We start from the raw sequence: 18599 nt of genomic DNA on the forward strand, positions 1-18599 counted from the left end.
CAGACTAATATTGTGATTATTTTCCAAACCACTAATAGAGGTATAGATGATAGACAAAGAGGGGTTGCTACTCTGATTACTGCTGCATTTTAGAACGAAGCAGATAAAGATTTGCTCATGGTCCACCTTTGCGAAACGCGCATCGGCCCGCTAGCAAGACCATTTATTTCAGTGTCTGTCCTTAATTCAATTACGTTGAATACTCTTACACACTGCCAAAAATAGGGATATTTCTATACCTAGCAGTACAATTGTGTCTGTATTGAGCTTCACATAGATCATCAATGACACCATATGAATCTTGCAGTTGTATGTCTGCTACCTTGGGGGGAGGGCTTTATGTAAATCTATGTCTTAACATCACTACACACAGTATATCAACTGGCTAACATGCACCTTGCTGATTCTAACATATGATGAGAACATCGAGACGCTTGAGAGATCCTTTCCATATCGCAGCCGTCAACCTAAGTTCTGAATATCAAACCAAGGGACTATTTAATAAGTTCTGGCTTTTTACCCAGTAAAGTATCATCTGTCATAACAACGATGACAAATGACCCTTTGGGGCAATTTACTAATAAAGTCATGTCCAGACAGCGCATCGGATAGGAGGCTATTTCAGATTACTTTTTTCTACTGAAGACTCCTAGGTCACGCATGCATAGTTGCCATCTGCAGAAAACTTTGCAGGAGAAGATCTAAAGATACCTCTTCTGCGATGTTCTCCCCATAGGATTCAATGTCTGATGCAGCACAGTGGCCTAGTGGTTAGCAGTTCTGCCTCACAGCGCTGGGGTCATGAGTTCGATTCCTGACCATGGCCTTATCTGTGTGGAGTTTGTATGTTCTCCCTGTGTTTGTGTGGGTTTCCTCCGGGTGCTCCGGTTTCCTCCCACACTCCAAAAACATACTGGTAGGTTAATTGACTGCTATCTAAATTGACCCTAGTCTCTCCCTATCTGTCTGTCTCCCTCTCTGTCTGTGTGTGTGTCTATATTAGGGAATTTAGACTGTAAGCTCCAATGGAGCAGGGACTGATGTGAATGAGTTTTCAGTACAGCGCTGCGGAATTAGTGGTGCTATATAAATAAATGATGATGATGACGTCATCTTTAGATGCAAAGCATTTCGGAGCTTGATAAAATTGCCCAGATTAATTGAGTATTATGGGGACTGGTATCTTCGATACCTCCTGAATTAGGATTTTCTTCAATTAATATAAACCATGCAAGAAAGGAGTTTCCGCATGGAATCAGCAACATAGACACATAATAATAGATTATTAGATCTGTTTGATGAAGGGCAATACTCTATTATATTGTGTCTAAGTTGCCGATTAGGAGAAAGATTACTGATACTAATGCTACAAGTTTGCAACTGATTATACAATCTTTATCTAGATAAGGTTTTCAATCACTCCTCTAGATCAGTACACTGATTAGAAACTTATTAGAAAATTAATAGCTGTCTATACAGGATCATTTAAATACCTAGAATTCTACATGCTTTTAGTTTTTAGTTTAAATAAAGTGTTTTCATATGTTTACACGTTTCCATGAACTCATTTGTCTACGGTGTCTCAATTCCCAGTGCTGTTTTTTCATGTGATTTCCAAAAAAAAAGGAGTAACTTTGCACCTTGGCAAAACCATGTTGCATTGGAGGGGGAGGTAGATATAAAATGTGGGGACAAATTTATAGTTGGGGTTGGGCATGTCCTAGATCAACTCTAAATGTCAGTGTAAAAATAAAGCTATCAGGTATTTGTGCGCTACATGAAAAGCAGCCAGTATTGAACTTATGTGCAAAATAACAAACTAATTTGCACCCCTTGCATTGTAACATGGTTTGTCCAGGAGCGAACTTACTTTTTTGCCGTACTTTTTTTAATGACTCAGGCCCATACAGTATATACAGCATTTCTCAGTTGCCTATAGACATGTCACTCATTATTAAAATAAAAGTCACAGTTCTGCTCATATATGTGTAACTCACCCTTAGAATGAACATACAGTCTGGCAGGGTAACTAGCAGCACCAGTTCCGGTCCAGCACTGATAATCCCCACTGTCAGCCTTTTTTGCAGATGTAATTGTATATTCCTGTACATATTTTATATTTACATCGTCTTTATACCAGTAGTACTTGTAGACTCGTTCAGTAGATCTCACGTTACCTGATAAAGTCACTGAATCTCCTTCTAATACATTTTCCCAGTTAGGAGTAAATGTCACAAGAGGTCTGACTGCGTCACCTACAAAACAACATGTTTCAAAATTAGATGTACCTACCTTGCAACTTTTCAAGTACCCACAGAAGCAATTGTCAGTTTGTCTATTAAAACAAAGAATTATTTGCCATTGTCGCAGTTCCTAAGAAGTTTAGATACTGGGTCTTCCTAGTTTAGTGCTACTCCATGCGAGGCGCGGAATCTTAGAGGCAGATGGTCTTCGCCAGGGACCCGTGCAAGGAGGTTTGGTCTTACCGGCGTCTGCTCCGCAGGTCGCGGCCCTCTTAGAGAGTACTAGAAGAAACCTTCTGGAGGAGGTCGGATCAGGTAGTTAATAGTATACTGTGAGTTCGGTAGGTCAGCTGACAGCGGACAATACCACTGGAGCGGTGGAGGACTGGTGGGTGCAACAGTCTGCGGACAGCGGGTCAAGGCTGCTGAAATGGTGGAGAACAGGTAGGTGCAGTAACCTGTGGAGGAGTAGAGAATACAGGAGAGGCAATAGCCTGCAGACAGCACTGGAATGGCGGAGAGTCTGGAGGTGCAATAGCCTGTGCACGGCAGTATAATACCACTGGAATAGTGGAGATACTATAGGAATCACTAAAACCCCTGGGTAAAGAATATACCTAAAGAGCAATTATAATGTTTTTGGAGAAATTGTTCCTCAGTAGAGACACTTGAAGAATAAGCAAGATCTGTGATGAAGGTTTTCGAAGAATTGGGGCAATGGTCAATAGAGAAACATTTATGTTAAAATGTTTCTTAAATGTAATCTGAGATTTATAGTATAAAATAATATAAATATTAGAATGCAAGTGCCAACTCCAATATGGGGAAAGGATGGAACTTAAAACTTGTTTATGGAACATAAACACATTATTATTGAAAAATTACCAATTCTTAGTATGCCTAATCATTTTGAGCATGAGAGTAATAAAAAATAAAAGGAAGGAAGGATCCTTTAGTATTTTAATTATAGGATTAATTGTATTTAGAAGAGGGAATTGTGATGAAACAAAGGGTACCGTGTCTATCACTCTTATTGTTCCTCTTTTTTCAGAGTGTGGACTTTGCTTATTATACTTTTTAGCCCTTGGTCCACCCCACATTCCCAGGTTACAAAATTGTAATTAAAAGTTAAGCATGTTGGGAGTCCCTCCTCTTAGATGTCCCCGGTATATGTCCCCCAACATATTATTAATAAATTATATTGTCTATACAGAGCTATTCTCGGCAGCCAATGCAATGCAAGGGTTAATTCGCGGAACAGTGCCAGGCTGGCCCCATCCTCCAGTGATTACATTCATTTCCAGTGAGGCCTGTTGTGTAAGAGTTGGACCCCCAACACATTGTGGAGACACTACCGGACTCCCGAAGGAGAGGGGCAGTGTCTGAGGAGTGGTTTAGCCCAGAGGATCTGGATGTGTCAATCCAAAAAGCCAAGAGAAATAGGCCTGTCTTGGAGATGACAGATGACTGGAAGACCACATAAGGAAAAGTATCAGGGATCGCCTCTCTCTTCCTGCATCCTGGAAGGGCTGGACTGGGCCACGGCTCCTGTTGGACAGACTGATAATTGGATCGCTACAGGATGATAAGAATCCTTGCCTTATGAGTGCTATAATTTCTATCACCCTTTCCACTGTTAATACTCATAGCAACATAGTAGCATAGTAACATAGTTGATGAGGTTGAAAAAAAGACACCAGTCCATCAAGTTCAACCTATTTTGGATCTCCTGCGATCCTGCACTTATATTTGAAATTGATCCAGAGTAAGCAACCGCCAATCTGTTTCAATTGTGAAAATCCCCCCAGACCCAATATTGCAGTCCTACTTTTACCCTTTATCCACTACTATTCTTCATTTTAATTAACGGTCGTATCCCTGGATACACTTTTCCGCTAAAAATATGTCTAACCCTTTCTTAAACATATCTATTGAATCTGCCATCACAACCTTCCCTGGCAGTGAATTCCATATCTTGACTGCCCTTAATGTAAAGAACCCCTTCCTTTGCTGGTTGTGAAATTTCCTCTCCTCTTTTTACCCCAAGGACTATACACAGGACCGCGTGTCCTGTGTATAGTCTTTGGGGTAAAAAGTTCCCATGAAAGTTTTTTGTATTGAGCCTTAATGTATTTGTACATAGTAATCATATCTCCTCTTAGACGCCTCTTTTCTAAAGTAAACATGCCTAAACTGGCTAACCTTTCCTCATAACTTAATGACTCCATACCCTTTATCAATTTTGTCGCCCTTCTCTGAACCCTTTCTAGTTTATTTTATTAATAAACTTACTTATTATATTTAATGAGCATTTGTCTCAGTGTAAAGTGTGTCTCAAGTCCACAATATTAGGGGGTGGGCTGGAGGCGCTAGCAAGCTCAGTAAGCACTAACCTGGTGCGGGATTCATTGTCAATTATCTCCAGGTAGGCTCATGACTGGGGAGACAATAAGTAATGTGTGAGGGGTCCTGTGGATCATGTCTCTGTTATAAAGGGACAATAGCAAGTGGTACAGTTATCATGAACTGCTGCTACGGTGAGTCGTGGATCTATGTTTTATAAACCCTTTGTAATTTCCTTATGCAGTCAAAGTACTTATTGCTGCTTTGCTAATAAGTCCACTTGACAAGCGCTGACACGCAGATGCATAAGAAGAGAGAATTATGAATGAACCAAAGAAAATAGCAAACAGACTTAGCTGGAGTTGAACACAGACACTGACTTTCCCTTTGTATGATGATTTTCCTGGCTCTGACTTCCTTGGCATGGATGACCACTCAATCTGGTTCTGACATATTGGCTACATCTCTGATTAAGCTTTTGGAATTCCCTCCACCTAATAGGAAACATTAGTGTTTACCACGAGGTTGCAGCTGTCGGACAATAGTTTCCACCTCTTGACGGTTCCCCTACTCACCACGGCCACAGGTTAACAAACTGAGAGGTTTTTAAATGCAGTCACATAAAGTACAATAGCCAAAAATCTTGAGATAGATTCTACATTACTTTCCACTAGAAAAATTACTCTTTGCTGGATTATTTTAATCAACTTACCTGAATTCTTCATAACTGATACTGAAAGAAAAAAAAATAGAAATGAGTAAGTAAATATGAATTTCATATAAAAAAAAATCAATACATTCTTCTGCAGTAAACACTGCATAGTCTAGAGTTGTTCAGGTTCAATAATGCACATTTGTTCTGCCTTAATGTTCAAAAAAGTATTAGGATCATGATCACCGAAACACAAAGTCACATGATAATGGGTGATACCAGGACACTTCTGTTGCCAGGCATCCAAATTACTGGGCTCCTAAGTGACAGTTCTCACAGCTCCATAACTTTTATGCTATGTACAAGAAAAGTTTACACCTAGGCAGGTATACTATTTAAAAACATAGCATCATTTATTTAAGATTGGGCAAGATAACATATCACTGAGACCTCACCTTGTCCATGTCCATCCAGTGAACCTTCTGGAGATGTTGGTGGAGGTCGGAGGTGACTATTTGCCCTGGTGCCCAGACCAAACTCACTACATAGTTTGCAGGTAACCATCATTAAATCCTTCTCCTTCTGGCAGAATGAAATACTGATTTGCCAGAGATAACCACAGGAAGGACTCTGGGTTACCCAATTGTGTAGCAGATGCTACAGACATTGGAGCCTTAACATGGAAAGGCGATAACTACAGAGACAGCTGGCTGGATGCTGCATGGTTCAGCTAACATCCATTGATTCTGAAGCAGTGGAAAGCATTCTCTGAAAACCCACCTCTTCAGACAAGCTTATAATATTCCTCAATCACCCTCTTAACCTCACTAGATTACCCTATTACCAGCCGTAACACAATTTCACACAAGACAACTACAACTACTTACGAATCACTTTTACCTTTGCCGTCTGGCTGGACCGAAATGCAAAATGTAGACTTAACCTCATGTGTCAAACCCCCATTGTCCCATAGTTTATAAGCTTGCGAGCAGGGCCTTCTCACCTCTTTGTCTGTTTTACCCAGGTTTTTTTTTACTGTATTTGTCCCCAATTGTAAAGCGCTACGTTGGCACTATATAAATAAATGACGATGATGATGATGAACAGCAGAAAGAGGTTTGCTCCTTTATTCCAAAGCATTGCCAGAGCTGTTTGTGTCGGATGCCGCAGCACGGACAAGATCTACTGTCACTGAAGCATCCTCTTCTGTCAGGGACAATGTTTGTCACATGATTAAAATCGGTTCATTGTCGCTAGGAAATTTGATGTGGAACTCTCCACACTGTCCCAAATGTTTAAGATGGGTACAGCATCCCCCCTGCTGCACCCATAATAATCACCTGAGAAGAAGTGGGACAGGTGAATGGGGGCAAGTAAGTTTTGAGGAGAATTATGAGTTTTGTGGCCACATTGTGGAAATATAAAATTGTGATGATGAGGATGAAATGCAAATTTAGGGGAATTCACACAGTTTCATACAGGTTTTTAACCACAGTACAATGGATTCTGACAACTAAAAAAAGGAAGTACTAAAAATAGATAACTTTAGCACAAATTATAAAAACAAAAACAACAAATACAGATAGTTTATCAGAAAAGAGTGGGAAGATTAATGCTAATTAATGTTCAGGATTTAGGTAATATAAAATGTGTCAGATAAGATGAACAGATCCCACCAATAGATCCGTAAATGAGATCTATCAACAATTAGAACAGAATTAAATATGAGCAAAATTTTCAAAAACTGTCCAGCAAAATATTTGTATCATTCCACATTTGGAGTCAAAATTTTGCACCTTTTAGCCTTAAGTGCTCCAAGTCCTACCCCAGTCACTCCACAGTGCAGAATGAATTGAACAATGCAATCACAGCTCTATTAATAGTCTCTGAATCCTACAAAATATGAATTTACAAATTCAGAAGTGCGGAATGGTAAAACAATAGTGGACTTTGAAGATCATATCATCGTACCGTGCACCTCCATAAACCAGCCTCTGGTGCTGTAACACTTGAGTTGTGCAAAATATGTCCTCAATTTTGCTTATCTCCAATAAAAACATACATAGATTTGAAATGTTATCTGTCCATTTACTACTAAAGTGCACAGTGTGTTTTATACAAAATCGGATTTTGATTCATAAAATTGCCATAGTGTGTGTGTGTGTGTGTGTGTGTGTGTGTGTGTGTGTGTGTGTGTGTGTGTGTGTGTGTGTGTGTGTGTGTGTGTGTGTGTGTGTGTGTGTGTGTGTGTGTGTGTGTGTGTGTGTGTGTGTGTGTGTGTGTGTGTGTGTGTGTGTGTGTGTGTGTGTGTGTGTTGAGTCTGTGGGGTCATCTCTGAATGGATGGTGCACAACAATAAGTTCTACCAAAGCTGTAATGATGAAGCACAAAATTGATTCCTTCATGTATCCAGAACAGCATCTGCTGCGCTTATAGAGAAACCAACATTTAACAAGCCAAAAGATTAGATCATTTACTTGCAAAGAGAATTGTCTTGAAAATACCCTCAGAGTAAAACTATTTACTCTCTGACACCATTCGTGGCTTTAACATGTTTGAAGATGTTTCGTATTCATTATTAACACGTGTAAGTCTATATTTCTCTTAACTGTGCTTTACACGTTGTATCACATACACACTGCTGCAAACCTACGCGAATACTTAAATAACTCAACACAATTTTAACAATCTAAAATAATGACTCCATCTTTAGGCTTCTGATTTTCACTTATGTATTTATCTGCTCACTTAAAGAAAGTTAAAGAAAGTTTTGACACTTACACGTTAGGATGATGAATGTCAGGACGGACATGGTGACTTTGGTGTGTATCGGAGAACAGTCTAAGCTCAGAATGCTGACACTAATCACTTCCTCTTTTTCTATTCAAAATATTTTTCGTTCTGATTTTTTTTTTTAGAAATCAGAGCGAGCCAGGAAACATGTTGGCACATAGTGTTACTCCCCATTATTATATTATTAATTTGTCCACCATTCCTAGAGTCAAAAGCTGTGAGAACATGCAGATGGGGCAGACTTTATTGCAGCAATGGTTTCACTGCCATAAGCAATTACATATATCAATATGATGCTTTTACATTAATATTAAGCTGTGGTGTAATGAAACAATTGTGATCAATGCACCCAGTATGTGCACTGAAGGCTGCTCCATCTGTAGTTTTTACCATTTGAAAAAATGCGGTGATCAGGTTTCTTAAATTTGTAAGATTTGCCATTTGGAAGATTGTAGTTGAACACTTGTTCTAAATGAGTTAAGGATTTATTTAGAAAAGTGAAAGTCTGTGCCAGGAAACGTTGCATAAAAGATTTGTTTTACACTCAGCAAGAATCCATCAAAGCAGAGTGAATATTTGTGCAATATTGTTATAATGTAGAAAGCAAAAAGATTGTACCCATAGAGTATAGTATAAATATGTGTTTCAGCCATGCAACTCGTGAACACATATAACATATATTTAGAGCTAATCTAGGAGATGACCTCCTTTAGTTGGAATTGCGGACTTCTCAGATAAAAAGGAAGAAATTAAATGTTATAGTAGTACTAGAAAAAGTTGTACTAAACAGATCAAGACAAACATTAATAAAATAAAAATTAAAAAGCTCTCTGAATTGCTGAATAAGCAGCCAACATTCTTGGATCATCTATCAGTCCATCTGGAATGCCCAGTGAGCTTCAAGTATACATAAACCAAGGAGTGGAATGTTTGGCAGGTCTTTAAGTCTCAGGTGGACAAGGAACATTCCAAGCACCCTACTCGTTTCGCCTGTATGGGTGGAAAAGAAAAATGACTAATACATGGCATCATAAATGCCTGCCAATTAAAGCAAGAGAGTATTTTACCAATTTATAGCGCACATTACAAATGCTTATCTATCTATCTATCTATCTATCTATCTATCTATCTATCTATCTATCTATCTATATAGCTGTGTAACAAAATGCGTAGGGTAGTCCCTTGCACGCTGTTTTCATTCATTGTATTGATTGTCTGCTTGTCGAACTTCCGATGATATCACATCTGGTCCGGACGCGGCATGGTGACAGGGATACTGTTTTCAGCATTCTTTTATGGACCAGACAAGCAATATTACTTTCATTTTATTATAAGGGTGTTTAACCATTGGTGTAATAAACATGTGTGGATACTTGTTGTGGCTTCTTTCTCCTCATGTTTATTCTCCTTTCCACATTGGATTTGAGTCTAAGTGATATCATTCAAGCAGACTGAAGAGAGATAAGTGAGGATTTTATACAAATAAGCCCTGTTTCATTTATCAATTGTATGAAGTTTATGTTTGAGAACTTTATATTATATGGTACCTGCCAATATCACACTATGAGCGCTGTCTGGCTCGATTTGTTTATATATATCTTACATAGTTACATAGTTACAAAGCTACGACCTTAAGCTGCTCCAATCCTGTAATGTTTTACCCGGCTCTTATTTGTCTCGTTACTAATTGCTCTAATTTCCAAAATAAAGTATTGAGATTATCATCTGGTTGAAAATTTGAATGGAATATTATAATATCTGATTTATGCCTTGCAATATTATTATATGTTTACATCATATGCTTCTGTGATATCCATAGATTTGTCATTGACATCATTCTTTAAAACAAATGAACAAAAATAAAGAAAATAATTTAATAAAAATAGATAATTTTATTTGATTATAATAGCTGTCTACAGTTTGGAGTAGTTGACATGGATTAACCTTATCTAATATTAGTATAGTGCAGTTCAAGTTATCAACCTCAAATAGGAAAAGGTCTTATATATACAGTAAATATATTGTGTCACGCTTTGCAAATAAGCAGAGATACCTTTAAATGAATTATATAAAATATTGTGAACATAAACATGCAATGGGGCAGATTTAGACAGATAGGGCCCGATTCATGTTAGGACCTACGTCTGTTTGCATTGCATATCTTGAGTGAAATAGCTCGTTGCATGCCCAGAAACGGTCCTTGCGCCAGTGACGCAATTGCATGCAGAACGGGTGAGGGAAGAGGTGGACTAACGTAGGCCATGTACATTAAGGAAACAGCGAGGGCCTTCCAACTCAGATGCGGCCGATTCAAATCCTGCGTTACTCATAAATACGCTTAGTTTAAGTCTTATCAAAGGCACCCACTACAGGGCAGGTTTAAATGACGACTGATATCATCATGACTGACACGACATTGGCTTTGCTTCAAAAGTGATATGTATGTTTGCCACTAGCTATCATAGAACAAGTGCATGCTACTAAGATAGACTAGATAAAAGCATTCCACGTGCAGTACACAGTGAAAGCATCTTTATTTGTATAATTAATGTAAAAAAGTAAAAAAATATATATTTGAATATCAAATAATCAAATAAAAGTTTAATGTGTTCTGATGTGACCTTTTGTTGTACATACACTTGTGCATGTACTGCAGACAATTCTGTGTGTCTATGTTAGGCAAATACTGTTTAGGCGGAGAGTACTTACACCCAGATTCAAATTGAAATGTTTCTTGAGGTACGCTTGGATTTGAATGCGGTCGGAACTACGCTCTTTTTAAAGTGCAAGTTGCATTTGGACTTGAATCAGACCTGTAATAACTAACATTTATACAGTATGTACATAGGAAGAATATATTTTTAAACAAATCTGCTTTTATAGCTCTGATAAAGTAAGGATAAACGTTTCTTCCCGTAAAACAACCGAAATTAAATCTTCTTAGCAGTTGTATCAAAATGTCCTAATGCTCTTTGGCGGTGAAGTTCTGGTAAATGTTAGCAGAGTCGTCCATCTCTTCAATTCTTTGCATCTCTGAGGTGTCCCCGGAATGTTTCACCACAGAGTACAAAACAGAGAATTCATCCTGAGCAAAGAAGAGAGAGAGATTGCAAAATTAGCTGCAAAATAGACAGTCTAGCAAATTGTTACAGGAGCATGAAAAGGTATCATCTTTAATTAAATTGTGTTAAAAAAAAACCCTGTCAATTGTAAATACCACTTTAATTATGTAGTATCGTTTTTTGCCATATTTTTCCTTTTTTAGTTACTTAATTCCAATTCTATACAAATGACTGTGTTTTAGTGCTGATATAAGCTGCATTTCCTTGCCTAAATAACATATATTTTAACTTACATGATTTCAAAATGAATCTAAAATTGTTTAATAGGAGTTATAGCTGAAGTCACTGGGAATGTCCCATTTTACTTTTGCTAACCCATTTGTACAGAGAGAAAAACCATGTTACATGTACAGTATTTTTTACATGAGAAACCTTAGATGGAGTTGGTATATTTTCAAGAATATGATTCTAGAATTTGTTTTGTTGATTGTACACACCCTGCATGATATATACAGAATGAATATAGCAGTATTTTATTTTTTTTAATAAGCAAATATAAATGTACAGAGAAAATCAACTAATATTAGCTTCATTAGGGTGGAGAAGTTTTAGTGACAGGTGGAGGAGGTATCGAATTATGTGAATTTATTCATTCACATCAGTCTGTTCTCCAAAGGCTCAAAAATACAGAAGCGCACACACTAAGGCCAAATTCATGCGAAGCTAATTACTGAGAGTATATTTTTGGACAGTGGGAGGAAACAGGGGCTCCCGAAGGAAACGTCCACCAGCCCGGCAGAACATACAAACCGTATTGAGCCTACATTATATGGAAAAAAGTATTTGAACAGTTGACCATTACATCAACAGGGACTGCAATGACATTGTATACAAATACATTTACTATAATATTGGGTTGGTCCCCCCTTTTGCAGCGATAACAGCTTACACTCTTCTTGGAAGGCTTTCCACAAGATGTTGGAGTGTTTCTGTGGGAATTTGTACCCATTCATTCTGTAGAGAATTTATGAGGTCAGGCACTGATGTTGGATGAGAAGGCTTGGCTTGCTATCTCTGTTCCAGTTCATCCCAAAGGTGATCAATGGGTTTGAGGTCTGGCCAGTCAAGTTCTTCCACACCGAACTCATCAAACCATGTCTTTGTAGTCTTTGCTTTGTGCACTGGGGCACAGTTATGGGGCCCCAAACTGTTGCCACAAAATTAGAAGCAGAGCATTGTCCAAAATGACTTGGTATGCTGAAGCATTAAGATTGCCCTTCATTGGAGATAAGGGGCCTAGTCCAAACCCTGAAAAACTGTCCCATAACATTATTCCTCCTCCACCAAACTTCACAGTTGGCATAATGCAGTCAGGCAGGTGACGTTCCCCCGGCATCCATCAAACCCAGACTCGCCCATCTGACTGCCAAACAGAGAAACGTGATTCGTCACTCCACAGGACACGTTTCCACTGCTCCACAGTCCAGTGCCAGTGTGCTTTACATCACTCCATCCGATGCTTGGCATTGGTCTTGGTGATGTGAGGCTTGTATGCAGCTGCTCGGCCATGGAAACCCATTCCATTAAGCTCCTGCTACACAGTTTTTGTACTTACATTAATGCCAGTGGAAGTTCAGAAATTTTCAGCTATGGAATCAGCAGAGCGTTGGCGACTTTTACGCACCATGCGCCTTAGTAGTCATTGACCCCGCTCTGTGATTTTACGTGGTCTTTCGTTTCATGGTTGAGTTGCTGTTGTTCCTAAATGCTTCCACTTTTTAATAACATATCCAGCAGGGATGAAATTTCACGAACCGTTTTATTGCAAAGGTGGCATCTTATCACAGTACCACGCTGGAAGTCACTGAGCTCTTCAGAATGACCCATTTTGTATCACAAATATTTGCAGATGGAGACTGCATGGATAGGTGCTCGATTTTATATACCTCCGGCAACGGGTCTGATTGAAACACCTCAATTCAATAATTAACAGGTGTGGTCAAATAATTTTGTCCATATAGTGTGTGTTGCACCTTTATAGAATGTAATAGATGCTTTAGGGCTCTTAAATCTGTGTGTCTAGGATTAGATTGTGCAAACATTGAAATAAGTTGTGTATTTACTTGATTAAGTCACATAGTGATGTATATTGAATCAAAGTTATGTTACACAAACGTTTTGGTCTATAATGGAACCTTAATGACAACGCCAATAAAGTTTCTATCCAAGACACTCATATTATTTGTTCACAGATTTCTAAATATAATAACGTTACATTAAAATGCTTCAGAACATTTATATATGTCAACTGTATTTAGAATTATTCATTACTGTCCACATTTGACACCTTTGTGTGGTCTCACAAATACTCACATTGCTTTTGGCAGTAACTGGAGAAGCTGGAGGAAACAAGACAGAAACATATTTATTTCCATTTAATGTCCTGACACACCAGAACCCATTTAAATGAGTAACAATATGACTGGTGAAAAGGTCGACCCTCTTTAGGTCAAACTTGAGATATAAGGTTCAATAAGAGAAATTACCGATAATTGTTCATTGGCAATTGTTTATTGTAGTTTAAGATGGTCTTGGTTCAGATGCTGTTATTCACAACTTTGTTGAATCATCTTATGTGATTAACTCACTTTACAAAAAATGGGGCTTAATTATTATTATGATAAAGCTACAATAGAGGGGGAATATATTTCCTATAGATACCTGAATTCCTGACAGTAAGGCTGGGTGCACACTATAGAGTTTTCAGCAGATTATCGGACCAATCAGACAATAAACGATCATTCAGCTCGACATCACATTTATGTGTACGCTCCAACGATGAACGATTATTGTTCCAAAGCACATTGTATCGGTTCATTTAATTTTTAAACCAAACTAAAAATCTTGTTCAATGATGGAACGATGTTGTTACAATCCTGCAGTCTGTAGGCACTCAGGACCGGCAGTGTCCATAGATCTCCATAGAGTTTTCAGAGTCACGATCTTTTCAGCCGATGGTTATGACAGATGAAGAGCACAGATCTGAAGGCAATTTTTGTAAAACGTGTATAGTGTGTACATGTGAATCGGCTGCTGATCGGGACTTTTGTTTTTTGTCATTGGTAAAATCGTTAATGATATCGCATCGGGAGAAAGTTTCTGTAGTGTGTACCCAGCCTAAGCTTACTGAAGGGCAACCTCTCTGCAGAAAACATAGCTGATCAGATGATAGTGGTAGTTGGTCTTTTTTAATGAGGGGATTGGAATTAATGAGATATAGCTCTAACTTTCCTTGCAAAACATATAGCCACATGTATATGCCACCAGCCTAATTAAGCACTAAAACCCACAGTTCCAATATTCCTAGTTATCATTATCTAAATAACCTTAGATTAGTCAGACACACTTGAATAACGTCAAATACTGTATAGTATAGATTCAGGGTCATTTCAGCAGACTCAACTTCACTCTATAGCAAAAATTAATACAAACCTGTAGACTAATTACAATTATCGAAGCGTGTCTGGATAATTTAAACATTAGTAATACTAGACTTATCTCTGCAAAGGTTGAACTGCAAAATAAGATTAACTATATCTACTAAAGGATATCATTGCATAAATAAAGCTACATTTACATTTTTAGTTCATTGAGTCTATATGCTGCCGACATACACTTGTACATGTACTATATGTCAAAGACACTAGCCTTTATGTTTACAGCAATAAAAATATATAATTCTATATGAGTTCTGTTACTTTAACCTTATTTCCAGTTAATGAGGAACTCTACATTCCAAAATTGTCTTCTGGATAGACTTTATTTTTTGTGCCCTGACATAGACCACCTGTTGGGTAGATACAAGCGTATCCAACGCACAGGCCTGAAATTATCTATGGATGTATCCAAGAGCAACAGACATGAACAAACCTACCCGAAAGATCATTAGTCAAGTTGGAGCACCCCTGTAAACTCACAAATTGCAGAATGTTAGCGAGCTACAAGTTAAGATACAGAATACAACACACTGACCTTGTATACGATTAATATCAATATAGGAATACAGCAAATCTTCACCTGCAGGACTCTCCCTGGGAGGTACTAATAGAGAGAGAAGAAAGACATTGTGGTCAATCTTACCAATGTTTTCTAGTTGTCTGTTTATGGTCATATTACATTTAGTACACACTAATCTTACTATGATTTTTAAAGAAACAAAAATTCCTGCATTAAAGAGCTGCTCAAAATAATCACCTTACACGAAAAAAATCAGAGGATAGGAAAAGACATGAGTGTAAGATAGATCAACTGGAAATTCAGCTATTTATTTGGTTCTGAAGAAATTACTGCTATATACAAAATCCATACTGAATTATATGCTGTATAAATCAGAAAACTCTCACATATCTACTGAACTTCTTATGAGGGCTGTATTAAGAAATTAATGGGACTAGGGCAAAGACAATATTAGAGGTCTCACAATTTCTGGACAATACATAAGGGGGATCTTTGATTTATCCTGAAAGTAAAATGTATCAGGATTTCTCGAAAAACAAGAAATCAAATTCCTTGGTACAAACTAGTTTATGTGAGGGTTTATTCAATTTTTAGAATTTGAAGAGATTTTTAGAATTCAAAAGAGTACTAGACCCTGTGCCGAGTGGGTGGTTAGACTCGGATTAAAGTGCACGTCAAGCCTGAGGTTGGCTAACTTGATGTAGATTCATGTTTAAAACATGGGCTGTTAGTGACAGTATTTATATTATAAGGTAGGGGCTAGTATTTCGTCTCTTTTAGTTTTGCTGTTTATTTGTCTTAAGCATTTTACCTTTCACTTGAAAGGAAAATCTCCACATTAGGAGGCTGAGATAGATGTTCTCCAATCCAAACTCTATTACAAGGAAGTGTACTGCTTGGCCCCTCTCTCCTTGTGGGCTCAGGTCAATTACCCCCAGGGCTCTTTTATTAAAAGGATCTGCTTTTAATATCAAATCTGTCTAAATCTGCTGTGAATGATGAGCACTTGAACTTTCATCAGCTTAATTATATAGATTCCATACTAGAAAATATTGACAGGACTAAGAGATAGACTGGATATGAGTAATGAAGCAGACGGCAGAGACAAGTGAGACACTAAGACACACTATCATGGGATATTTAGAAAATTTTGGTGTTATTGATGGTGATAGAGATTTGAGGTGGTGACTCTGAAAGGAGGGAAGATTATAAGCTCTGTTTTGGCCACATTGATATTTGGGAATTGTTGGTACATCTGTGTAGAGATACCAGAGAGACTGGTGGCTACATGAGATAGAACAGAAGGGGAGAGGTCAAGGGAGGAGAGGTAGATTTGGATGTCATTAGAGCTGTCCCTACTGTCACTGGAGGCTGAATGAGATAATTAGGCAAAAGGCATACAGTGATAAAAACAGATAGCCAAGAACAGAGCCTTGTGGGACCCCCAACAGATAGTGGGAGTGGAGGGGATGATGTGCCAAAGATAGTGAAGGAATTGTTCAATATGTAGGAGGTGAACCAGAAAAGAACTGTGATATGAAGGCAGATGGTTTTAAGGGTGTCAAAAGTAGAAGAGAGGTCCAGGAAGATGAGTATGGAGAAGTGACCCATTGACTGTGCTGTGAGAAGATCATTGATCATCTTTGCGAGAGAAACTCAATGGAATATTGGGGGCTGAATCCTGACTGCAAAGAGTCAAGAAGGGAGTGAGAGGAGAGAATTGGACATAGGTGGTTGTACGCAAGTCGCTCCTGAAGTTTGGTGGCAAAGAGGAGGAGAGAAACAGGGTGGTAGTTGGAGAGACAAACTGGGTTGAGAGATGGTTTCATGATTGGTGAGATGAGCGTGTGTTTAAAGAAAGATGTATATGTGCCAGTATAGAGTGACGGGATTGCTCTACTGCCTTTCAGTAATCACTTTCCACCAGTCTCCCATTTTGCTGCAGCTTGTTCACTATAGGGTGGTGTACACCAGTAATTTTTAGCCGATCTATAGCATGACCAATGCCTTAGTTGGTGCAATAATGCAATTTAATTGTGACATGTGAAGTTCAAGAAATTAATCACGTATATTAGCAATAATGGGATAGCAATACGGATAGTAAATATTAGTTTGATCCGTGTAAAGAGAAATATCTGCTGACACTAAAAACTGCTTAATTGTTTTTGACCTAATATCTGCAAATGAACCAATATACACCACTGTAAGTATAAAGTAAAAATTGATATTGTGGCACTTGATATAAAAACCACCTCCCTAGCTGACTCTTAGTGTGATAAGTTAAGACATACATGGGGAATTCCCATTCAGTGGTTTATATGAAAGAAGTAGAAATAGTATTTTATCAAGGAAATAAAGTGATAGTCAGCAGTCATCCGAGCACAATCAGTGCTGTCACTGGCTACAAGCCAACAAACAATTGCACAAGATGTATTTGTAGATAAAACTGGGTTGAGCGCAAGAGTCCCATAATTTTGAAATAGAAATGATACTTAAGTGAACAGAGATTTTATTAGTCTATAAAGCTAGCAATTTTGCCCTAAACCTATGGACGCTAATCCTGATACTCAAGTGAACACAGGAATCTGAGCTCAAACAAATTAAGCTAAAACTAAACTAGAAGTGAACTTCTGTCTGTACATCTCATACATGTGACTACTAGTATCCTTGGTTTCTTGTGAGTGCATTTATTATTGTTTTAATCCATTAAATTTCCAAGTGTGACATACTTCACTATTGCTCCCATGTCCCCCCCCCATTTACTATCTGAATACACTCCACCAATGGTACCATGGAGATCGATCAACCTGCCAGCACAAAGCACATACTGGAGTCCAAATTACAGTCCTAGTAGGAACATCCAAGCGGTCATATAGAGGTTGATCATATATCTGTGTTAGCCTCCATCCAGGCTCTCACCAGCATCCATCCATGTTGCTACCATCCTGTTAATTGTCAGTGCACATCTTGGTGTTTACACCTTCATGTAAATGTGAGTGGAATGCATTACTTCTTTTTTACTTTACTGAGCGTTCATCACCATGTATATCTCTCCAATGTCTTGTTTCTTACGTATTACCACAAGGTCATTTACCTGACCACTCTGGAAGAACATATCAAGCATACACTTGAGGACTTACACCCTAAGGAGCAAGACCTTCCCCTATAAGGAATTTCCTGGGCACACCGCTGACAGGTTGAACAACTAGAGACATTTATTAACTTTGTGTAATAGTACATTGACTTTTATCACCTTATTTTTAATTACTTTTGCAAATACACTTCTACACTTAGTGAATGTAGCACTTGAATACACTGTTTCTATATACAATTGCCAATACTAATCTAAGTTTAAAGAGACATTACAGTTTCAGTAATTTTTATTCTCTAGATATGTTGTTTTTATTGCTGTTATATCTAAAGGCAGCAAAAAATAAATAAAACTACATGGAAGACAATTACAGCTCCTGTGAAAGGTTTATTTCAAAC

General features: G+C 38.1%; 2 protein-coding genes across 4 annotated transcripts in view; both read right to left on the reverse strand.

Annotated features, from left to right (window-relative positions):
* Positions 1 to 8086, reverse strand: part of LOC142108166 (putative high affinity immunoglobulin gamma Fc receptor IB) — a 9691-nt gene extending 1605 nt beyond the window's left edge. The window contains exons 1-3 of the mRNA XM_075191780.1: positions 8020 to 8086; positions 5299 to 5319; positions 1998 to 2255 (exon numbers count right to left, since the gene is read on the reverse strand). Coding sequence (XP_075047881.1) covers positions 1998 to 2255; positions 5299 to 5319; positions 8020 to 8050 — 310 coding nt within the window. The 5' untranslated portion in view covers positions 8051 to 8086. The remainder of the gene's footprint in view (positions 1 to 1997; positions 2256 to 5298; positions 5320 to 8019) is intronic.
* Positions 1 to 18599, reverse strand: part of LOC142108161 (Fc receptor-like protein 3) — a 131838-nt gene that overhangs the window by 35323 nt on the left and 77916 nt on the right. The window contains exons 18-20 of one of the 3 annotated variants that reach the window (XM_075191773.1): positions 15126 to 15194; positions 13467 to 13492; positions 9929 to 11116 (exon numbers count right to left, since the gene is read on the reverse strand). The exons of 1 other annotated variant lie outside the window; for it this stretch is intronic. In XM_075191773.1, the coding sequence (XP_075047874.1) occupies positions 10994 to 11116; positions 13467 to 13492; positions 15126 to 15194 (218 nt within the window). In that variant the 3' untranslated portion in view covers positions 9929 to 10993. Of the gene's footprint in view, positions 1 to 9928; positions 11117 to 13466; positions 13493 to 15125; positions 15195 to 18599 lie in introns of those variants that run through there. One more of the 3 variants, XM_075191772.1, reaches the window with a different exon arrangement.

Source organism: Mixophyes fleayi, chromosome 12, assembly GCF_038048845.1.
Source record: "Mixophyes fleayi isolate aMixFle1 chromosome 12, aMixFle1.hap1, whole genome shotgun sequence".
In the NCBI taxonomy this organism is placed as follows: domain Eukaryota; kingdom Metazoa; phylum Chordata; class Amphibia; order Anura; family Limnodynastidae; genus Mixophyes; species Mixophyes fleayi.